This window comes from Bombus bifarius, unplaced genomic scaffold (assembly GCF_011952205.1).
Source record: "Bombus bifarius isolate JDL3187 unplaced genomic scaffold, Bbif_JDL3187 scf7180000007987, whole genome shotgun sequence".
NCBI lineage: Eukaryota > Metazoa > Arthropoda > Insecta > Hymenoptera > Apidae > Bombus > Bombus bifarius.
Window position 1 is genome coordinate 2878007 of NW_022884369.1, and position 26174 is coordinate 2904180.

The 26174-nt window shown below is 31.4% G+C and overlaps 1 protein-coding gene across 3 annotated transcripts; it reads right to left on the reverse strand.

The window, feature by feature from the left end:
- Positions 1-1263: 1263 nt before the first annotated feature.
- LOC117205314 (protein windpipe) lies at positions 1264-26174 on the reverse strand. 3 transcript variants are annotated; one of them, XM_033443595.1, is made up of 3 exons: positions 25743-26173; positions 8155-8204; positions 1264-5214 (listed from the first exon to the last, which is right to left on the reverse strand). In XM_033443595.1, exon 3 carries the CDS (start codon positions 5195-5197, stop codon positions 3101-3103), a length of 2097 nt encoding a protein of 698 aa, XP_033299486.1. In that variant the 5' UTR covers positions 5198-5214; positions 8155-8204; positions 25743-26173; the 3' UTR covers positions 1264-3100. The 3 variants fall into 3 exon arrangements, with proteins under 3 accessions (XP_033299486.1, XP_033299487.1, XP_033299488.1); XM_033443596.1 differs by lacking the exon at positions 25743-26173 and adding an exon at positions 16426-16612; XM_033443597.1 differs by lacking the exon at positions 8155-8204 and having other exon boundaries at positions 25743-26174.

A 26174-nucleotide genomic window follows, 5' to 3' on the forward strand; every position in this document is an offset into this window, starting at 1 on the left:
AGTGGTGATAAATTATAACTGCTTAGGAGATTTATTATTTAAAGAAATTTAAAAGTTAAAAAGCGACGAACATAATGTTTTAAAGATCATACAGAATGATATAATGTGTAGCATTAATAAGTCAAAGTATTTATTAATAAAAATCAACGAATTAACACGACAAAGTTAGGACAAGGTAAATACAAGGAATCTCTTACACACTATGATTATTTTATATTTTTAATTGGAAACCTTTAGATTACGTTAAGTACTTAATTTTTGCACGTACGTATATCATATCACATTTATCTTATCTTTAAGAAGTCGTCATTCTCAAAATTGCAATATTTCTTTGTAATCTGCAATTAATTTTTTACACATGCTACATGATATATTAGAGTGGATCTAAATTTTTCGTAAGTAATAGATAAAACATTAGTTTAACTTATGTATGTAATAATAATTCAAATGTCTTAATAAAGAAGTCAAAATATTGTATAAAAATATTTTTCTATGGTTAGATGTAAAGATACATTTTTCGTCTAACAGATTTAAAAACATTATATATATATGTGCGTGTGCGTATAGAATTAATAACGAAATGAAACTTACAGCTGATTATATTTTTACTCACGTGAAACAACATATTTCACTGAGGGATTAGGATTTAATAAAGGAACTGTAAAATTACAGTAATTTCAGATCAACTTGAATACAGTTAGAGTCAGCTTGGCACCGTAGCCGGTAATTTGAGCAATAAACGTACCATTTATCGTAACACATGAAGCGAAGAAAATTCCAATAGTTGTTCAGAAAAATGTAAATCTCTTAAATAGTAAACAATGATGTTAAACAGACATTTTGTATCTAGGAATGTAACGTATGTTGTCACCAAGTTGTTTTTAATATTCGTATAACAATCATTATATACGTATAATAGTCATTTTTGCATATTTTCAATATCATTTCAATTCTTAAATATTTCTGTTTTTCACAAATTTAAGTTATTATGAAAGAGATAATTATACATACATATATATATACATAAAAAAATTTATACATAAAAAATATTTATATCCTTTTTCTTATCATTAACAGTTACAGTAGTCAATAAAAACATCATCATTATCCTTTCCGCTACTGTTTTATGTTATTTCTCCACATTTCGTACGTTGTTATTTATTTCCTTATGAATTATAGGTACTATGGATTAAGCATTTATACTTCATTATAATTAAACGGTACTTTAACAGGATTGATATAATACTGACGAAAACAACCATGTATTTTATAAATATTATCATTTTATTTCGCATCCATTGTTCAAAATTATAAACGCATGAAAAATATATCGATATGATTGTTTCAACTGTATATTCGCTATCATACAATTTGTACCTATATATATGTAACAATGTATATTTCATAAATGTTGCATGGGAAAACTTATCTAGGGAACAAAGTTAATGGCGAAAATAACGATGATATGTCGATGATAAAACGAAGGATCGAACATTACCTTCTCTTAGCGTTTCAGTGATAATCACAGTATCAATGAGATAATTCTCTTTGCTACAAGTTCAACTGAACACGCTTAAACGAAATTAAAACGCCTCGTGTTTTGCACAAATAGTTTGCTGCCATAATACAAGGACGCATAGGTTTTCTTTGGAAATAATTTTTACAAGGAGATTTGCGCTATCTTAATGGCAAATATTTCAATATTTTACGCATTTGGTTTGCAAAAGTTAAGAGAAATTTGGTATAGAAGAATAAATATGATCAAAGCTACAAGTTTCAGAGAATTATTCTTAAAAATATTTTTTCCTCGTTTGAGGGGAAACCCATAATTTTTTTTAGCTAAATATTATTATCCAACAATTTTAACGATAATTCTCATTACTTTCAATGCACCGTAACAAATGTTTAAACAATATTTAACATTAACACTTTGTAATGTTGATTTTCATAAATAGATTATTCGCATTTAATAATATTTATCCTTATGGAATTTTAAGTGTAGTAAAAAGGTTGTTCAGCAGTTGAAGAATTGCTAAAAAATGCAAATGTTGAGTCTTATGCGAACTCGTGCGGATACAAGACACACAATTGACATTTTATATTTGAAACGTTGAAGTTTTAATTTCCTTTCCAAACAAATTTCAAATATACTGCTTGTCTCCAACTATAAATTACATATACTCTATATTATCTTACTTTATATCAATATTTTATTTAACATCATCGGTTCGATGAGGATGATATGATTAACTTGGAATGATTATTATAAATACATAGGATATAGATTTTATATAAATTAATTTTTTAATTATTAAGTGTTAAGTTTCGCTAGCGAAAGTCAAACTCTTTTGTATTCTTCCAGAAGAACATTTAATTTTTTATTTAATATCACAAAACGAAACATTCGTTTACTATCAATATATTATAATACATCTCAAGAAAAATTTAACGAAAACCGTACGTGTAGTATCATATAAAAATTGAATCGAATAGAGAAAGATTTTGACATTATATATGAAGATTCTTATAGCTTTAGCATCACTCGTGTTATATTGCAACAATAATGGTATACTTCGCGTATAAAGAATTCTAATGGAACTTATCGTATTCAAATTCCATTCGAGTTTACACAGGAAGGAAGATGCTTAAGAGAACTGACTAGTGTGCTAATATTGCATAAACGTATATAAAATGTATCAAATAGTATCCATCCACAAACTTTGTTCAAACAGCGGAAGTATTATAATGTACGACTATTATTTGCAAATATGTACAAACAACATTTCGCAGAATCGTTCATTCCTCCTATTAACTCGATTAAACGAATCGTCAATAAACTGTACGTTTACAAAGCTGGACTTTCACTTAAAGCAATCCGTTTCTTAGTCAAAACACAGATTCGATGATAGTATAATTGTGTGTCTCACAGTATCTTAAAAATCCATTGAAATCAAGGCCCATTCGGCATGGATTTAGGAACACTGGTGGCATTATGAATCCGATAATTCGGCACACACGAACATACCGATCTCTTCTTCGTCTTCGTTGATTCTCCTGTGGATTCAAGTTTTTCATCCGATTAAGGCCCTTCGAATCTACTTCATGGCGTCTTGACTAGATTCTCACCAGCCATTGTTCTCGTGATGAGTATAGGGGTCCTTGGCACGCTGTCAGGATTTTCTTGCAAAGTAATCTTCACTCTCTGAGCACCGGGACTTAAGGGAGGTTGGATCTTTTCTGGTGAAATCGGGCTGCCATTAACTACTGGATCTATAGAATCTGTCCGTAACGACAACGTATCATCTTTCGGAGAATTTCCATCTTGACCGGTTGTCTCTTCAATTCGTTGATCGTTTTGCGGAGTAATCGCTCGCGGTGGTTTTACTGGTTCTGTACGGTCGGAAATACCGTTCGGAGATCGCGGTATTTCTGCCGTCACTTGGTAGTTATTCGAAATCCTTATCTCATCATGATCTGTCGTGTCTGCGACCAAAGGTGTGCTTTCCACGCTTCCGTTCGAAGCTATCTTTGGTTGCGTTGAACTTCCCGTTTCCAACAAAGCTTTCTGCATGTCTTTCAATTCAGTCCCATTTTCAACATCATCACGTTTTCTTCCTTTCCTGCAAAAGTCACCTTTGTAAGCTGCAAATCCTATGAGAGTCGCCAAAACCGCCAATAAAACAGCTAGAACAACGTAAGAACCCATTCCTTTCTTCGATTGTTTCGCTGGAGATACCGTCAATTCGTTATCCGCGTCTTCCTCGTTCACTTTAACTTTGCCTAATTTCGTCATCTCATTCAACTTGCTGTCGAATAGCTCAACTCCATTAACAGGTGTCGTTACATCAGCTTTGGTACCGATGTCAGTAATACCTGGTACTGCTTCGTCGGAATCCTTTTTTGATACACCTACTGCAACCGGATTTGACACAGATTTGTCGACTAATTGTTCCTCTTCTTCCTCGATACCTTTAGTCGAAGACGCGTCGATAAATTCTTCCTCTTCCAAGTTAGGTTCCTTTTTCGTTTCTAAAGACGTCGTTGATCCCGTAAATATATTGTAGAATCTCTCAAAAAGAGAAACTTCCTTTTCTTCGTCGTTTGTTTCAGGTTGGTAACTTGTATTCCAGTCACCAGTATCCATGCCTGTTCCAGATCCTTCTCCAGAACCGTCTTCTCCATCGCCTGAACTTTCTGTCGGATAAAATAGACCATCTTGGTAGACTTTCTTCCTTTCCGTTGTCATATCCACCGTAGTAGGATTGCTTTTTTCTTCGGAATCGAAAAAGATCTCATCGTCGTTGTTGTTTGTCGTTATGGTAGCATCTGTTGGTTTGCTAGCATCTGTCGGTTCGCTAGCAACTGTCGTTTGAGTCGAAAGCTGTAATTCAGTTGTTTTTGATTCAAAACTCGAAGCAGTAGTAACAGGAATTTCTGGGAATGGTGTTTCAACTGCGATTTCCTTCGGAGTTTCGGTGGTTGAAGCTTCTATCGAATATTCCATGCTCTCTTCCTCTGTATCAAACAAATCTCCAGAGCCATAATCTTCCTCCGAATACGTAGATGCCTGATCATTTTGCATCTCGCGATCTTGTTCCTCGAATTCACAAATAATCGTCGTATCTAATTTGAGCAATGATGTTCCTTTTACATTTTTCGGACTAGCGCAGAGAACTTTCTTCGGGATTTTCACGCCTCTTTTTACGATTAGATCTTTTACTCTAAGTGTTGCACAATTACATTCCAATGGATTGCCTTGAACGTCCAGATGTTTCAGAATTTTTAAGCGAGCCAAGGCTGGTGGCAAGTGTCGAAGATTGTTCTTACGAAGATTTAAACTATGCAAATGATTTAAACCATCTAGAGAAGCCAGTTCCAAATGTCCAATACGATTATCCGCAAGGTTTAAACTTCGTAAATTCGTCAATTGGCTGAAACTTTTTGGTTCTATTTGTTCGATGGCACTTCCTGAAAGATCTAAATGCCGAAGACTGGTCAAATTGACGAAAAGATTTGGCCCGAGGGTAGATTTCTCCGTGGAAGCTTTCAGCAAGTTAAGGGCAGAAGTGTCTATATATTTGACATCTTCGAGATCGTGGCAACGAGCTATTGTACCGTTCTCCAAAACGCAAAGCCCGCTGGTCCATCCTGAATAGCTCAAGAATGTTAAGAACAATGGCAACAGTATTCTTTGCATCTTTTTATCCGATTCACCTGCTAAAAAGAAAAGAGAATTTATAATTAGTTTATTTATAATTTTCATCGTTCTGATTTTGAGATTAATAATGGCAGATGTTAGAAAAATCATAAACAGAACAGGAGTGTGTTGTTAGTTCATATAAGATCATACATGTTCAGAATAGATAATCAGGATGATAAAATCATAGTAATATTTATAAAGTTATTTAATTTATCTTATTCTATAGCTATATTTCAATTATTTTATTTGACATAAATCTGCATTAAAATTGTAAATAACGACACTTTTTGATAAAACTTTGATAAAATTCTGTCTTAATTATAATTTTATCATAATATCATTTCATTTATCGAAATTGTAATTTATAAAAAGAGATCTTATAATCTTATAATCGCACACGTGAAACACTCGAATCGATGACATTGCTTCTTTAACGATTTCAATGCTAATTGATGTTTTAACACGAATAACTAAGAAAATTAATATACAGATATCTTGAAAACTTTTATATCCGCTTTATTATCGCCGATTATTTGCGAAGAAGTTGTAGTTCAGAGTTATTATTTTGTTTATTCGACCAATCGCGGGGAGACGTAATCGCAAGGAGAGACGTCAACGGGGGTCGTAAATCCCCGTTACGATTATAACAATCGACACCACGAATTGATCGATCCCCTGATTTCCGTTGAGATAATAGGGGTGATTGAGGTTGTATAACCCTGGGATTCACAGAATTATAAATTATATATTTCCAGCACTTAGATTACACTGACGTAGAGAAATAAGCAATTAACAACTTGTCGCACGAAGCTAAGATAGATATATGCGTTAGAGCAGGGCTCTTATAATTAGATTTAGTGTATTAGTGGACGTAGCACTATGAGATTTAGGAGAGGAAATGTATGCTCGACAATACCGAGACCGACTCTCGCGTTATGCTTAGACTGCCCCGCTGGGCATTAGCGTATAATTAGTAGTTGACTTTTCCAACGATGTAGAAGAAGTGAAGTTGAGTGACGATGCTGTGTCCGAGGAAAGCTAAGGATGGGTGTGTCTAGCGCACGGGACCATCGGATTTGTTGGGGCCGATGTTATTTAGGAGAGTGAGGGAATAGGCTTCGTTTTTAATTGGTTAAACGAAGGGTCTTAAATGCCCTCGACAGAAAGTGGTTAGTGGGAGGAAAGTTGCAGCGCACGTGAGAAAACTAACTTTCCCTTGTCCCGCCGTGGTAGACAATAGTCTTTAGAAATGCTTCGGACACAGATGTTTGTTTGTTTTGAAGGACCTTAGCAGGCAAGTGACTCGGGTTTATGACGGGTGCTTAAGGATATTGAGGGTACGCCGTACGGAAAAGCGGACATCTGGTGTCCGTCTGGCCCGCGGTGTGTGACCTGGGCCAGGCAGAGAGGCCCGGCGTAACATATTTTATGCAACAAACTTACATTTTCAGCCTCAAAAATTACCATAGAAAGCAGTCTCCTCAGTTTAAATTTTTTCAAACGTATGTTGTTTAACGAATAATGTTTGTGAATACTGGATATGCTTTGCACTATAGTAACTTTATTATCTACTATGTTTTATTATTTACTAGTAAAAAATTACATAATATCGTTATATATGTATGGATATTTATATACTGCAGTTTTTCAGTCTAAATTATCATAATTTCTTCTATCAATAGCTTTTTAAGAATAAATTGCCAAAACATATAGAAGCCTATCAATTCTATGCTAGAAATTATTTTCCTTCGGAATAAATATACATATCCTTGTCGGCAATTTATTCTTAATTGATTGTTTAAACGTAAACTGATTTTAAAATTAATAAACATCTCTTGGAAAAATCATAACTCAAGTAGGTTTGCAATCGTGAGAAACAAGCGATAAAATGGCGACTAGTTTTGTAGCCGTAAATGCCACATTAAACCGCTAAATTATCGTTCCAGTCGTTCTATAGATAGATGAACCAAAGGTGAGTCTATTACTTTCGGCATTACTACGTTATTTGCATTATTTTGCATGTTGCCCACGTTGACAACATTACGTGCCGCCACCAGTAATTACTATATACACACATCATCTTCTTCAGATGAAAGGAAAGGAAAACGTTGTTCGGTATGCGAAGCTCTCACGAGAATGCACAAGCACTGAACTTCTTTTTTCGATTATAATCACATTAATTTGCGACCACGATTGCACACACCACGCGTTCTTTGTATGCCTTGAAATTTCTCTGACTGCTAATATGCATATCAAGTGCCCTTTAATATCAGGGCGATAATTCAAATAATTGTGCCATTGTTTGCCTTTATTTTGTCCATTGTATATCATGCAAACTCTAACGTGAATTAAACGAATATAAAGATAAGGAACGAACGTTTTAAGATTAGTAAAGGTTAATGTATAGACTGGATTCTGAAGATGTTCAAATATTACAGAACTTTAATATAGAAATGTAAGATTATAGCTTTATTATATAAATCTAAAATTTCTAAATAATTGTTAAGGAAATAAATCAATCGAATGAATAACTTAGTTCTAGATAAAACTACATGATAAAGCTATATAAAAATACGTATATGTGCCGATGAAGTGTATTTTAAAAGTGTGCACTGCCCATTGGATAATTCCATCGATCTAAAGTCCAAGTGACATGTGTGTGGGTATTCTTATGACAATTTCTGCGCCTGATGTGCAAACAGACGCGATCGGTTAATAGAATTTAAGTAGTTACGTACTGCGCAAAGCAGTCTCCAAGTGTTTTGTTCGGACGCGTGGGTGGAGATAGGTCATGGCCAATAAGATAAGGAGATTTTAATACAGATTCTGCAATCCTTTCTCGTAAGCGGTATAAAATTCAAGCATCTGTAGGTCCTACTATTTATTGATTCGAGAGTGTTCGTTTTTAAAATAATTTCGAGCATAGCAAGAGATATTTATAATAAAATACTCACGATATATTTGATCAGATGTAGCCTTAGCAGGACTGTGGTTTTGAAAGCATCTGCAGCAAAGTGAAAAATATAAGAATAGAATTGCTACGTGAATATAATTTATATCAACGATTATCAAATATACGGTGTTATAATAAATAGTTATAGGCATTAAGGTAAAGTAAGCGGATCTCATTAGTAGTTCAAGAAACTTTTCTCGGAAATGTCATCGTAAGAGATCAAGAGCCAACAGCTAAGAGAAATTCCTGTCGTTTAGTTTACCTTGTCACCAGCTTCATTATACATATGTTATACGACAAATGGATTCTTCTCGAATGACGTAACTTTTCGATAAAAATATTCGGTCCGCGGAAAAGTGACGAACAAAAGTGAGTAGAATCGAGAAATAAGTAATAGAATCGCGTTATGTTCTTCTATGCTGAACAAAATATTATAACAAACGATACGTTTGTATAACACCAAGCCACCGCTACTTTTATTTATCGTATTAATTTGTCTTATTCTATATCTCAAGAGTAGCTTATATTATTAGTTCTTCGTAAAATAATATTTATGAATCACAAATTACGTTTCGCTAATAATAAGTTATATACAATGGAATACACGAAAAAGAAGAAGAAGAAGAACAGGAGGAGAAAAGTAATACTAGTCAGACTCGCATTATAAAAGCATAAGTGAAAATAGTTGCCTCATACACATTCAGTAAAAGTTATTACAGGGGAACTACAATTACTGAACAAGTTAGTTTCTCTTAATGTTTTACAACGTTCTTACATTCTTTTATATTACTCAATTCTTACCGCAAGACAACGTTAACCGTTTTGAGTTCAAAGGATAACGTTATTATGTCTGCAACCGCTACTTATATACCGTACATGTTTAAACCTACTTATTTATATTCTCATGCTATACTCTAAGTAAAAATCCTTTTTTAATAAGTACCTAATCCCATTGAATTACACTTATTACAAATATTTATTGCAGTTAACATTTATTACAAAATAGTGAAACAAGAGATATAAATCAAACCTGTTATTGGAAATCATTCTATGCTTATTAAGCATATGTATTCTACATAATGTTATGTAAATTTTTGTTGGAAATATTTATTGGACACCGAAAGGTAATACTACCTCCTACTTAATTAAAATAAATTATGATACAGTTGAAATTTGTATTACTGTTACGCAAGCTTCTTTCGTTTCTTTTATTGCTAAGAAATTTATTTAGATTCACTACAGCTTCCACTTTCTGAATTATCATATAAAAAACTGATTTCGTTAAGAAGTTTATTAGCTAATACAATGGTTCAATTTAAAACAGTTAGAAACAGTGGAAAAGTATATAGAACGCTATACACGAACTATACTCCTCAGACATTATTCCCAGCTTCGAAAACCGCACTGAAAGCCTTCATCTATTTATTGCGATCTGTCGCAATCTTTTCAATATTGTTTACAGTTCCAAGATGTCCTTGAGATCGGCCCTAATATTTGAAAACAAGAAAACGGAGATACCTTTCTAAAAATCACATAGAGTGTGACAGAGAACGTTATTATGATACTTGGAACCTATTTTGCATAAATCCTCCTCAGTTCAAATTACTATGAACAGCTAGCACGATTCAAAACATTATTTAGATTTAATGTACAAAAGTATATTTAAGTGAACATAAGGTATTTTAAATTGACGTCGGGAAATTTCGAAAATTCTTAGAATTTTACGAGGTACGCTAATTTTTCTTTTTACAAAGACGACAAGCTTAATACAAGTTAAATAAAGGCTAAATATGAAGGTTAAATAAACTAAACGTCAGCATCTATTTTTCTTCAAAGTAGTATTATTTTGCTCACGTTCGATTGAAAAAAGGTATTATCGCGAACAAAAGAAACAACGAAGAACTGATCCATCCTAAATTGTACAATACGAATACAGGAAGTGACAATGATTCCAATAGGGCTGACCAGGAAATCCGAGGTTGTAATGAACGTGGCAACGAGCATACACACCCGCTTTGGTCATGCCTCTACTTTTTGCCGGTTGCGCGCTTAACGGTACCTTCGCGGCCTCGTGGTCCAGTTCACCACGTGCTTCTAACAGAGTCGGCAATTCCAGAAGTCGTTTCAAGAGGTCGTGTACCTTTCGATACGAGGAAGACGAAAGTGTCTGTGAAATTCCATCTGAACTCGTCGACCTCCATGAAATCAATGAAAAAAAGTTATCGGCTTCATAATTTAATCGGTTATTTTTCTTTGTTAAACGATAATGTCTTGTCTACATCAATGATAAAGCGATGATATGGATCTTGAACAATGCATGCATAAATTACGTTAATTTGAGATTACATTCTACTTTATACCGAGACGTAGAATTATTGCTTTCCGAAAGATAATAAATAGTACGTAAATGAAGATTTGCCAAATTAAGATAAAAATTATTTATGTATATGTGTATACGTCGTTTCAGATCTGAAGCTACCAATAGTCGAATAGCCCCACGATGGGAAGTAATCTTCTCTCTTGCTGATGAGCATAGATTTCTTGTTGTTGCCAATAGCCAACAAAAATTAGCTTTTCGTTTCTGTATCTCTACTAAACAAAAGAAAAAAACAAAAAAAAATAAATGTACATGTATCGTATCAAAAAATCTATTAATCTACAAAATTTCAACTGCCATACGCCATCAAACACTAATGAATCTAACCGATTTTTGTACTAAACCCTTCAATTACATATATAATATGATCTTTAACACATAGCTTATTCTTTAATTGCTTGGATAGTTACAACGCTACCGATTCTTAAAATAACCTCACGAAGATAGAAACCATACCAAAAAAGAAATACTTCTACAGTAGTATGTAATTAGAACGTGCTTAAAGTGTATCGAAATTTGTAATATAATCATAATGAGATACAAAACTCATTGACTATTTTCTACTGCTGCTATTTAATAGAATTACACCCTATTAAATAAAGCATAAGGTTACGTGATGATGTGGACGAGCAAATTATTGGACATAATGTATTAACTTAGCGGATGGAGGATGGAATGAACGCACCTGTATAATTATTACGCGGATGTTGCACGTATAACGTAACTACAGATTTAGTATCTGCAGTATCCATTTAAAGGAATGCCAAGGTGTTTCACGGGAGCTCGAAGACATGGTAGGACCCTGGCAGCGTGAAGCGCAACGAAGAGGTACAGAGGGGAAAAAAGGAACAGAAGCGGAACCGAGGAAAAAGGAAAGCGGCGCGAGGGAATGCGGGTTGGTATAAGTCAGGGGGAAAAGAGAGGGAAAGAGCGAAAAAGAGAGACGCAGGCCACACAGGGAGAGTGTCTTAACCACGCAGGTATCGCGGTATCGATGGCAGCCGGTCGTGCGAAACGATTAGCAAACCGTAACGCACCAGAAATCAGGATCGAACCATACGTCAGGACAGGTCAATCAACTCAAAGTAATCGGAAATAACAATTTCATATGTGCTATTCTAACGAGCTTTCCTATTTATGAATCGCCGCTTTCGATTAATCATTCGGACTCCGTGATTGCCGGCAAAAATGTAACGACGAGAGAGTTGTAATGTTTTCCATCGAATGACAGTACGAGAGAATTGTTTAAACTTGTTTATTGGTTTTTTGAGCATTATTAAGTAGAAATTAAGGAAATCGATAAGATCTCTGTATTGTGTTAATAATTAACGTAATACGTAATATCAAAGATTATAAGTAATGAAAATTAGTTGTAATTATCCGTTAACAAACGGCATTAACTTCAATTCGATAGAAAGAGTATTATTATTGTATACGATTAATCAAAAATACAATATAAAGAGTAACTTTTGGTTCTTATCGATTGGAATCTTTATTATAATATATATCGAAAAAGAAGTCGAAAAAATATTACAGAAAAAAGTATATTCCATGATGCTTGATAATAAGTGAAAGTAATGAGTTTGCACATATTTAGTGCTCAGAAGAAACTGAAAAGTAAAAAAATTATGCCGAGGGAATGAATCATATAATTAGCAATATCAGTCATTTACTTGTACTATAAAATATACAATTTACAAAAAACAGTTTCTAAAAATAAATACAAAATGAAAGTACACGAGTGCTTTTGCAGCAAAAGGTAATGCGTGGATATAGTACATATTTCCACGAGCAGTGCTACCACTTGTAAAGTAAAATTTGTTTCTATAAATCTTAGCTACATCATAAAACCATATTAACATAAAATGTAGATAACACCGGTATAGATAACGATGATAAGGATAAATTAGCCAATTACCTAAAATTGAAACATTAGCGCTATCTTCAACTGTATAACGGAATATTAATGACATCTCCTATACAAGTACAAGATCAACAGCACTTTATCTTTTGTAACAAGAAAATTGCACAGAGACAAGATCAAAGCCGATGGAACTTTAATTTCTCTTATATGAATGTGCTACTATGTAAATTAATACTAAAACTAGATTCTCTTGCATTCATATACGCATGTAACATATTAATTATTAATTTTACGATTATCATTGACCGTTGACAAGTTGTTTGTAATACAATGAAAAAATAATCCCGTTATCACCATGAAAACTGGTTTTCCGTAACTGATGAAAGCAAACCAAATAGTATATTACTTGGTAACGTCAAAATTTTCGATAATGCTTTGCGGTTACACCAACGTCTTCAAATCTATTTGAATTATAAGAATCACATGGTCAATACTTTTGAAATAGTTCTTATTGACAACCAATGGAAGCAATTAAGGACGATATCTTGCTGCTGACATACATTTCGTAGCGAAGCAAGTGGTGTGAATGTCGCACGTGTCATTCGGCTAAGAGAGCAAGGCGAATATACCAAATATTTTTATATCTTTTTTCACCCACTAATAATAAATATGAAGAATTACAAAATAACGATTTGTGATCTGACCCGTTGAAACAGTAGTTTTAAATCATAAAAAAAACGTATTCCATGATGATCAGTATATGTGTAAATTATTTAAACTTTTTTTTTAAAGTTATCGTTAATAATTATTTCTTGTGTATATCTATGTAATTTCGTTTTCAACATTGAATTTTCCCAATGTTTCAGAAAGAATATAAGTTCTTAGGCATCTAATCTGATCAATTTAAACAATAATACTTGAAAACAGTAGATACATCGATGAATCTCATACAAAGGTATATATCTGTTGTCGATCAATTTTTAAACAAATAACTTTACTAATGCTCATATCCTAATGCTGTTACTATAAATCGATTGAAGTGTTCGGATAGTATGTATGTATAAAATACGGAGAATGACCATTTCTATATGTAAAATAAATAAATCAGTAACACAATACTAAAAAAATCAGCAAGAAAAAGAATGGTACTGAAAATTATTCATAGACTTAAACAGAAGATGTGAGTCACGACACTTTTTATAATAGAACAGAGGTCAACTCAATTTCCATACTATTTTAAGAGGTATAATCTAAGAACAACATCTTCAACTCTCTCTCCCCCACATAAGCCCGTTATCATTCTGATAACAATTTAATGTTAAGATCTCTTCACAATTATATTTAAACAGTTTACTAGTCGATCTTAACTCTCTATTTATTTGCGTGGATCAAACGTAATAAATCCGATGTTAGCAATTACCTCAAATATTAATGAGTGTTTACCATTGTATTAAATATATAATCATACTAAAATCAGCGGAGAAAACGTAATATTATATATAAAAAAAATAGTAAAAACGTAACAGATACTCAATTAATGAACAATACAATTAAAAAATTCAATTAACTACGTGAAAAACATGATATTTGTAATTAATATCCCTATAAATGGTAATGTTATAATTATTATCAAACGATTTTTAATTTTCAAGATTATTGGACTTTTTACTGTATGCGTTATTTATGGTAAAATGGAAAAGGAAATGTATTAATTCAAGATTCTGTTTAAAAAAAAGTGTAAAGCATTCTCTGTGATATCTTTTCTTTCTCGACTGCATCTTTCAGGGAAAAAACGTCATTGGATATGTATAATGTACATACTGTTACATAAATACATACAAATTCGCAAAGCATCAAGGAAATACAGATATTTTATTTAAACTTTCTGGACGTCTTTGAAGTCTCGGAAAGTGGATTTCTTTGAAATTTTACATGTTAAACACAAATCGACAGAAATCTAACTGCATATTAATAAAAACTAAATTGTTCGCAGTTAAGTCTCAAAAGCTGATACATGTGTATGTATGTATATCGCACCTCATTAAAATCGATTTTTATATCGCAGTAGAAAAGATCGTATAACAAAGTCAAATCAAACCACTATGAACCATTTACTTCATTTTACTTTCATTCGTGACCTGTACAGGAAGAGATCCGTTGATCTCGTATACATGTAGACGGTGTGTTTTGGCATAAAATTAGATCTCAAAATGTTATTGTAACACGTCGATCGTTTTTCAGCTTGGCAATCGGCACGCGTCTATATCAAAAGGTTATGTAATTTAATCTAGTTAAGAAAAAAATATAAATTTTGACAGAGAGAAACAATGAAAAGTAACAACTAATATAATAGATATGATACATAATAGTAGATAAAATACCAATAATAACTAGTTATAGTTTTATTAAAAATTATTCCATTACTATTACATTATTAAATCACTAAATTAAGTAAAAATATTACATTATATTAAATTAAATAAAAATTCAATCAAATAAAATTAGATCCTTATAATCTAAAATGCACTATAAGGAAATAATTTTTGTTATTTTCTATCTTAAATACTACAAAAAAAATATTAGAAAGCATATATTATCTCAGTAGAAGTGTTTAGAAGTCAGTGAATAACTGTGAAAGAATTTTATATACACATCTAAGGAATTAAACATTAAACACTCTATTTTATTTTTTACGATTATAGGAAGAGAAATATATTTCACTATATTTTCATATTTATATTATTTCTTATCTATATTATCTTATATTATATGTTATATTATCTATATTATTTTTTTTTCAACTCGAAAAAATCGTTGTATAAAATTGTTTTGTTAATTCAACAGCGAAATTGTAAAAAAAGACTACATAAGTGAATATCGTGTTATATTGAGACATCTTCAAATGAGTGAAAAAGAAGTAACAGGCAACATAAGCAACATAAAAGTTATCTTATCTTATCTAATGCAATCTTTGAAAAAGTTGCCCTTTAAGAATAGTTTCTAGCACACGAGGTATCTGAACAATGAACCATTTCTATTAATGAATTATTTTCCACACATGTAATATTAACGCAAATAGTACACAGTTTTGTAAAAAATATCAATATGATGGAAAAAATAGTTTATTTTATCTCTTTTGTTAATAAGCAATAATTTGTTAACGTGCAGATAAAAATTCAAGAAGAATATTTTCAGGATAATATTTAACATCTCCGTTAATATCATGTGATATAACACATCTATGTAATTTATAATCGTCGATTAAATGACGTCGATGTTCGATAACTCATAATACGTTTACTTCGTTTTTACATGATTTCGGTTTTTCTCTACCATGGTGAAGTATAATATTTGCATAAATTTCAACTTTGCACATCTTGATCCTTTGTGCTGAATAATTGTCACTTTATATTTAAATCAAAGTATTTTATTTATTATATCTAGACATATATATAAAGAAAATTTATAAAACACGGTCAATACATTTTGACGGTATTATAAATTTGTAGGATATATCTCACTTCAGATAAAACTATATTTCAGATTAGTAAACATGTAGTTACACTTCAAAGCTTTCAATTGTAGTAATGTAATACCTACTGTTCAATAATCACCTTACGCCTTCCCCATGTAACTGTAAAATTTTGAAAAGGAAGTTCCGCCAATAAAATTTTTCATAACTACATTGTTTATAGCTACATTTTATCAAACGAAGTATGTATTCTTAAAATACTTTGTTCTTTAGTTGCTTATGAATATTAAAAAACTAAAACGTATACACTTGCCGACATTCAAGTATAAACAATTATTTGCTTTTAAAATTCTATTTGAATTAGAGACTTCAGCATTCATATTATTTAGTATACTTTTAATAAATAATTATAATAATTTCGATATTTCAACTATAATACTTTCTGCCAATAATAAAAATCTACTAAACGTAAAAAACATATATCATTCGGAGGATTAAAATATTTTTAATTATCAAATCACTCTTTTGATATTACATACAATCGATTAATATTTCTTACTGTCTCTATCGAAGGTCAGCAGTACAGAATTTCGTTATCGTTCCCGATTCTTGAGAAAAATTCAAGGTGTTCCGAACATTTTGGCACGTTACGTGATTCGTAGGTTGCACAACATACTGTATCATGATATTACATCAGAATTTTGCTGTATACACTATGCTTTCGTTGTTCACTAGCGATTTCGTATACCGCGAACGGGAACGGCGAACGTAATGTGGATTGCACACAGTGCCGCAAACGTTTGGAACTATGTAAAACACGGATACGAACAAAATAAAAAGAATGAGACCGACCGACAAAACTAAAATAAATATGCAGGGGTCGTAGGTCACTTTGTCGACTTCAGTGTATCAGCATTGCTAATGTCGTCAATAACGTCTATCCCTGTTTAGCCAGCCAAGTAGATGAAAATACACTATCCTTTTCCTTTCTGACATCTTTTACTTCTTACAATTACTTACGTAAATGTTATACAATGGGTATCGATGACTATTAACCTCTTCGACATGAGCGTTGGACTAAAGTCGACAATTGCAAAAAGCATACAATTTACCATTGCCTTCAGGCAACTGTTTATATCCTTTTGTTTAGTCATTCTGATCGCGTAACTATAAGTAATCTGTCAACTTTTGTACATATTACATTTAAATAATTATTACAGTTGCCGTCAAGTGACACTGAGCGACGGACGAGCGTCGTATGGAAGAAGTTAATTGGCATACGTTCGTTACAAAGTTACTTAGGTAGGAAGAATCTGTTTTACAATTATCTTGTATAATAAGCTTAACGCTTATTGCTAGGATGTTGTACTTTAAATTCTTTTCGCAGAATATATTTTACATCATAAATCTACTTGGCTTAGATTATATTTTTTCACCATTTACTTTGTACAGAATGTATTTCAAACTATAAAACTGCTTAATTTAAACTGTACTTATTTCACTTATATTTTTACTTGTTTTCGCATGTAGAATAACTTCTTACTGATTGTTTATTCATAGCTAGTCGGTAATTAAGTTTAAGCATAAATTGACGAGTTTTTAAACTCGTTTTTCTCGAAAACTGAGACTGGGACAAAAAAATTTTCTTCTATATCCTCTCCATTTTTTTTCTTTTTTTTTTGTAAAGAATCGTCGCATGCTCGCTTATACATACTATTGAGCCTGCCTCTATATATTAAGCATTTTTGGTACAAAAGTAAATACATATTTAACTACGAAAGCAAGAGTCAATGTTGTTTTCTTTTCTTCGTTTAACATATATTATCAAATCCTTAATATTTCTTTTATGCACATGTCCATTATGTTATGGACTATTTTTAATATAAAATTTTTCATATGATGTTTAAATTTCTGACCATTATTATATCCATTCCTCTCGCTTGCTTTCTGTATTTTATTCTTCCTTCTTATTCTTTTTCCAAATTTCTTCTTCCTAATTGTATTTCAACATACTAGTTATTGCGGTCAATGTTTTCTTGTTCAAAGGCACATAATCTTCGTGAAAGTTCACAGTAAATGACACGTGCGTTGAAAGATCAGAGAAAATCATGAATTAACCAAGATCAACCGAGAAACAAGCTCTACAGTTAATTGCTTCCATATTTCTGGGTAGTTTGAGGTGTTGAGTTAACGTTACCTTTGACGGAGTATATAACAGATAAGCGGACTTGCGGTTTTGTGGGATATGTTTAATCGAGGATTTGTAATTAATATCGGAACGAGATTTCGATAAAAATGATAATATTTGAGTAATTTCTATATTAATTATTTGTAAATTGAGAAGGCATGTAGATTAAACATAAAGTCTTTAAGATTTTTAAGACAATATTTACAGAAGAATGTAGAAAATAGGTAGATACATACCCATGTGTATCTATGTCATGTGTAATCTAAATTTAAAACGATACTACTACTACCACCTTTTGAAATATTTATTACATTTATGAACTAAATTATTATTAAAATAGAATATTAAATATAAAAAGAATGACTATATGCTGCATTACATATTACAGAGTCGACATTACATGTATGTTACGTAACTGTCTTTAAACACTTGTTGTGAAACTAGAACATTTTCTTTTGGGTAACTCTAGAGTTTTGTAAGGTTGCTGCAATACGGTACCTCAAATCGCTACTATATTAGGCTGTATCTAAGAATTACATAACAGAATTACTTATATACATTTATATATAATTATTTATAATTTTTATGCCACCTTACGCGGTTTTTAAATAGCACTACATTTGAAAAATACTCGATTTCTCAATGAATTTTCAATCATTTTGATTATATAAGAGATATTAAAACGTTTTTATGTATGAATATCAATTAATTATTATTAATACGAATTATGAATCAATAAATTGATACAGTAACTGATTACACAAGTAGATATTTATGTTTAATGATTATTAAAAGTAAAGTTTTGCATAGATAAATGTCTGGAATTATGAACTACATTAATAACAGATTTTTTTATTTGTGAGTTAAAATCAGTGAACTTTTTAACTCTAATTCTCCATTTAATATTATGGACATATGTACAAATGGAGAATTTAAGGTTAATAAGTTATCATTAACACGAAGAAATAACATAACTTACGTGTGAAATTTTATAAATATCATATAAAATTATTGTAAAAGGTTATAGCGAATTAATCGCTATACTATTTTCTCGCTGAGAATTAGACAAATGTCTCGAAAATGACTATTCCTTTGTTATCTGTATATTTGTTTTAGTCTTAACAAATACAATACATACTAACACATATTTCTATATTACATAAATGATATTGAAAATTTGTGCTATGAAAAAAGAAGATAAAAGTTGCGGTATTTTATGTTTATCACATATAACGATAACACGCATTGATAAATTTATGATAAAAGGTACGTAAAACCTGCAAACGTTCCAAGAAAGCCTCAGCTCGTTCGAATTATGATAATTACGCATGATGTCACATAACGATAAAAGTATGTTCGTTGGAAAACTTTCAATTTATCACCTGCAAGTATACATGAACCTCCATTAAATTAATAGCAACGCATTACATTTATATGCTTTCCATTATTATGCTTTCTAATTTCTATCACTAATTTCTACATCACACCATGATTCCGTCTACTTTTATAAATGTTATATTAAATTTTATGTGCGTATGTCAAGATGAGATGCATTACTCCCTAACTGACCCTCCAGGTCATTAACAAATAAACGACAAGAGAAACGTAAAGCAGATAATCATGAAATCTATAAGATTGTAACTTGCGTAATTATACAGAATATTACGTTTTCAAGCAAAAAAAGTAAGGTAATATACGCATTATCTTAATACATATTATCTCTTTACGTATCACAATCAATGAGTTGCAGAATGTACTACTTTGACAAGCTTATCGTAACAGCAAAAGAGCTGTATTACTTAGATCGAAGTTTTTTTGACGGAAGTAGTCACGTAGTCAGAAGTAAGAAATAATCGAATAATTGTTATCATATGTTGCTGCGATAAAACCTTGAAATTCCAGTAACATAACTGCGTAAGTGTGTAGATATTACATGATACAGAATGAATTCGTTTCAGAAGAATTTATCAATGCTAATGTAGTGTGTAAATATAGGATAAATATAAAATATAAAACAGATTAACAACGCAAGATTAATAACGCGGAAGTACACCGGAACATTTTTTTTGTTTCTAAGATTTTTATATTTTATATCACGTTTTATATTTTAACAATATACATAAGCAGTATTACATTAATAAACAATTTTCTGTAAGGCTATACGTTTCCTACATGCGCGTACTTGGAAATTTCCGATAAGAATAATCAAGAACTAAAGGGAAACACATAAATAAAAAGTAAGAGTAAAACGTATCGTACGATACATACAAACATCTACAAGGGGAAGACTGAAGTAATAAAAAACTGACTTCGATGACGTTGTTTGGTTTCGTTACAAACACCTGAGAATTTATCATGATATCATAATATGGACATACTCTGAGTTACGTCAATTGGACTTCGAGTCAAGACTCCTTCAATTCGATTCGTTTTTGCAAATATTATTCGCACAAATCCTTACAAGTCGAAATGAGATAAAAACCAAATAATGCCATCAATGATTTGATCTTCACTTGTAAAATAGTTTTTCTTAATTCTTATTATATTATACTATATTCTTACTATATTATGTTATATTCTTATTATATTATATTATACTATATTATATTATGCAATATATTATATTTTTCTTAATAAATTGAAGCTAAAATGCAAGAACTTCTCAACAATATCCGTCACATAACAAAATAATAAAACACTCTAAAAACATTGCAAAATATTACGATTGAACTTTATTTGTTGTTTTACAAAACATTTTTATTGACTGTGACAACAAATATATTTATCGGAATATACTAGTATGCAAGGTGCTCAGGTATCTTCCGCAAAGCGAAGGTAGCATATTCTATGAATAAAAATGTAAAAAACGTTGTAGCATAAACATAGGCTCATAGATGCTCCATTAAATTCTTACAATAATAATACAAAATGGCTTGTTCTTTGTTCAAGCTTCTTTTCTTGGGAATTGTTCCTCGTCTAACTCAAATGATCAAATAAACATCTATCGATCCAACCTATGATCGGGAAATCATTAGATCATTAGATTTCTGTTACTATGTAATTTAAAGAAAAGAATACACAAAAAGCATTAACATACGTTTTAGGAGTTAATATAATTGCAGTTCATTTATGAAAATTGAAGGACTCAATAAGAAATTCGCAGTATAATGAATTTAATTCATTTTATCCATGAAATATATTAATTTTATTATGCTGAAAAAACCTGGAGCACCGAATACAATCTAATTGTCACGTATTTTCATTATATGTACATATCAGCGAACGTTCCACGATATTATTTTATGCGTAGATATGGTTTCTTTAGATTTCTACTTGCTATAAATTCTTAATTGACCTATCGAAGTAGTGATTGCAAGGAAATTGCCCGTAAAATATTTATAGTCGTGATAATAGACAAAACATTCATGTTTAATTTGAAAAACTCCCCCAGACGCAGCTATAAATATTTCTAAGGAATAAAAAATTGATTTACTGACAAGTTTACAATCATTACAAACATTAAGCTATTAAAATGAAAATATAATAGCTATAAATCTAACTAGACTGTGGATATTTACGCAAACTCATATTTTTCAAGATACAGTAAATATATTTTGTACAAAAAAGCAGAACATCGATAGGAAATTGTTTTTCCTACTAAGTATTATAGAAGGCACTATACTTTGGATATTTTATTTATATCTTTTCATATTATCCGTATCGTGAGCAATTTTGTACTTTCAAATTTCTCATAAATACATAAAAATCCGTATTGTCATAATTGTTATATTTATATATAATATATATGTATACTATATAAGTTATATTTCTGTTACAGTATTTAGCATCCATTATAAGCCAATTTACGCGTCACTTATATGAATTTCTATCAATTGTCGATCAATATCAGCAATCATTTTCAATCAGTATCATCCTAATTAAGTAATGGTATATCGATGCTTTAAAAGGGTTGAACATTTCACTCGTAGGAGAATATTTGCAACATATAAAGCTACATTCCCTTAATCGAACATATTTACAGTGGGATAAAAAGTTGATAAGATATTGTAGATTCACATATGAAAATAGCGATACTTCGCACTTTGGTTTCGATACAAATAATGTTTTTTTGCAATGCATTTTACAAAAGTATTTTAGCAAAAAAGAAATGTTTTATGAATTTTGTATAATCTGCAACTAAATTTTCTATTTACTTTTATAACTTTACTATTACAATAAGTAAAAATCTATTTTTCTAACAGATTTTTGTGATATTTTATCACTTATATTTTATCACTTTATTATTATTTTATATTATTAAGTTCTAACACAATATAATTAACATTAATGTACGTACAATATTGACATTAATATGATTAGCTAATTCCTGTTGTTTAATATTATTATTACTATAAATTATTAAGGTATTATTTTATAATTATGTTATAAAATATATAGAACTTATGTATTCTAGGGAAAACCTATATGGAATTGTGAAAAATATTTGTTTATAAGCATAAATAATTTTTTGTTTTACAAATTGCCGAAATACAAATTTCATGAAGAATATACATCTTTTATTAACAAGAACCAAAGAAGCTATATCCATTGGACATGAATACAATTTTCTTTCCATGCTTAACGTTTTGTGGAATATTTAAATTTTCGTTTATATAAATTTGGAAAGAGAAATTATTGAATGAAGCGATTTTACATATGTAGATACGTAGTTGCGTCTTCGGCATTCATTATCTTTTAAGCCTGTACTTGTACGACCTCAAGTTCTTGTTATAGCCTGAATAAGTATTGTGCAACATGTTAATCAAAAGCAGCATATAATCCTGAGCCTGCCTGTCTACAATAAATCCAACGTCATCGTATTCTCACATAGGAAAATGGAGAGTTCTAGCCTGTTTGCCCTTGAAATGGAATATTCGTATCTTTAGTGAAGCTATTTAGAACCAAAATAACTCACTATGGAACAAAACTACTACAAGTTGGGTGGCCTTTAAGGGATCTAATAATAGCTACATACCTTCGAAGAATGACAATGCAAATTTTCATACGAATTTTTATCGAGTGGTATTGAACGGAATAGTACCGAAATTATTATTTATTTGTAATACAACTTCTGTTTTACTTGCAAGAATACATATACATTTAAAAGAAAGATAACGAATTGAACAGGTACTTGTACAAATCCAGGAATGCAATGTATCGTGACATAAATCCAAGATGATAACAATTTTTTTAAATTGCTGGTTTCCCAAGTCGAGTGGAAAGTATGCTTCGGTGGCGTGACTAATCATGACGTACGTGGCAATCCAATCACGCATATACCTGTTAACCCGTCAGTAATATCCCAATGTCGAAATAAAAATAATTTCCATTCACACGGTAAGAAAAAGTCATTAAATTCTACTTCCACCATCATTTCAATGGGAGCCGTAACGTTCGAACTGAAGAAACTATCAATCGGTGGATAACTGCATTTGTTATATTACGTAAAAATGACGAACGGAGTCAATGTCTTCAAAGAAGAAAAGTAATGAATGAAGTAGTTGTAGGAGTAACGGAGGTGTGTCAACCATCTGACATCATCATAACAGTTTTCCTTTCTACTACTGTAATTTATATATAAAGCTAGGTGTGTTAACAATATAGAATCATTTCGCAAATATTGACACTGATTCAAAGCTATCTAGTTAATATTAAGAAGCAATGTGCACTGCGTACAGTAAACTACGACAATTCAGTGTTCATAATCTATGGCAATTCACTGTAAGATGCCCTGTACATATTTTGAAAGTAATAATCCCCAGTACAACTTGGAGTACAACACAAATTCATTACAGGATTCAGTATGATTTTGATGATAAAATATAATCATTAGCCATTGAATATGAAATCGCTCATTTATTTTTTTAAAGTGTTCAGTAAGCATCCTTTAATTATTTAAAAACGTTACTTTTAAGGTAGAACATTGCTGATGTAGCAGTTTCACGTCATTATTGACGATTTTTAAGCTTGTGAATCCAATATCAATGTGTTGAACATAAGAACTATGAATATGCTGATTTATAAAAAAAGGAATGAAAAATGGATCATTAGCATTTATAATTAATTTATTATGGAATTTATGCAAATGTTCATGTATATCATGTTGAAAAAATGTGTCTTAGTAGTGTTCACATTTTTATATACATTCTGTGTTTGTATTGTTCATGGAATTAAGAATGCTTACTGAAATGTGCACGATTATGATGTGCGCTGGAGGCTTTTAGATAGATATATTAAATTAAAAGTATTAAAAAGGTAATTATTTTATTATTTTGAGGCAGGTTTTTAAGTGTAAAATATAAGAATAAAATGAACAATATCTTAAAGATATTCAACACTAAATAAATTGTAGAAAGTTTGTACACTTTTCTACTTGTAAACGATTATGGGAGTAAAAGGTATATGTTACATAAATATTAGTTTTAATGTAACAATAAGATGCAGGTACTTCTAATAGAATCTGGATAATAAACTTTTTCAAACTACCTTTCTATACCAAGACTTATCTCTTTATTTTATAAAAGTATTAATACGATCAAGGTAAAATCAGGAAGTACTGCACTATTACTTGTGCACAGTTGAATAATTTTAGAATGAAATAAGGAAGTAGAAGTAAAATAATTATTAACGTTGCTGTTTTAAAAATGTAGATTATTGGAACAAGTATTTATGCAAAAATTTAAACTAGGACAACAATACAAAGTAAAAGAACTCGTTGTTAATATGAATTAAAATCTTATTCAAACAAGTCGAGATTTATTAAGATTTTTATTAATTAGTTTAAAGTAAATCTGTTAATTTTGTAATGTTAAGACACAGAACCATAGCCTAATAACCTATTATTACCTATCATAAATCAAAATACGACCGAACTAGACTTCATTGACCGACCCTGACTGTCTCGAGGTTACGTTACTTGATCTCTAACGATTTATTCTAAGTTTAGAGAAATACAGCTCGACCGTCGATGCCGGAAATACAGTCTTACAAAAATCATGAGATGCAAGATAAGAATTGAATTTAATCTACACAGGACACAGGTATAAATAGCTATTCATTTGGGTTACAAAGAAAGTGCAGTTAACTATAAAACTAATGGCTATGTTACATACGTATTATCAAGGAACTAGATTTAGATCACAACTAAGATTATTAAATTTATAATCATAGATCGTGCTCACGATAAAAGCGCCCGTTGGAAGTTTCTTTATCTTCTGAATTTTTCATTTCTTTTAAACTTTACATTTTTGTCAAAGGTTCCATTTCCGCGAAGCGTTCAGTCGATGAAACATTCAAATACGCTAATATGAAAATAAAAAATGAATTTCATCGTTCATTTCTGAGAATTTGCACAAAGCTGTATTCGTTACAATCATATTACATTCTGCCATATACATACATACATACATTAATACCAACACTACTCGAAACCTGTAGCCGGCAAATGACAGAAAACTGACATAGCAAAAAATTTTAATCCCAAATTAATTGGATGTCACGATCTACTTGGAAACGCGATCTTCCATTCACACTCGATTTCTCGAATTGATTCGCTTCCAACTAAAATGAGGTTTCTCACAAACGAAGGCCAACTTCCCTAGAAGTCTTGCGAAACCACGTGTCCTTACCTCCTAAGTTCCAGTCTTTTGGTATGTTATCCTACCAAAGAATCCTTGAGACAGCAAAGTATCCTTGAATAATTGAGTTCACCAGCACTCGGAAAAGAAGAGGAAAGAACCGTTTCGGCGGAACGTTATCGACGCGAGGCGCGATAAAAGGAAGGTATCGGTAGAGTTTCGATGATACTTGAAGGTCTTTCGATCGGTCGCAGTTGAACGAAGAGGTCAGTCAGGACCGGAACAAGCTGACGCGCGCAAGATGAATTCGCGGCAAGATCGAACCGACGTAAGATACGATCTATCGTAGCCTGAGGCCGAGTTAGGACTGTGGACTCTGACAATCCATGAGCGAGAGAACGTAGTCAGCGGGCAGGCCTACCAACTCTCCGCTTGCTCTCTCGGCGGCCCCACCACGATTCACGATGCACACTTGGTAGCGAT

Excerpts from the sequence above, each read along its gene's own strand:
- LOC117205314 (XM_033443597.1), bottom strand. The coding sequence starts at position 5,197 with ATGCAAAGAATACTGTTGCCATTGTTCTTAACATTCTTGAGCTATTCA.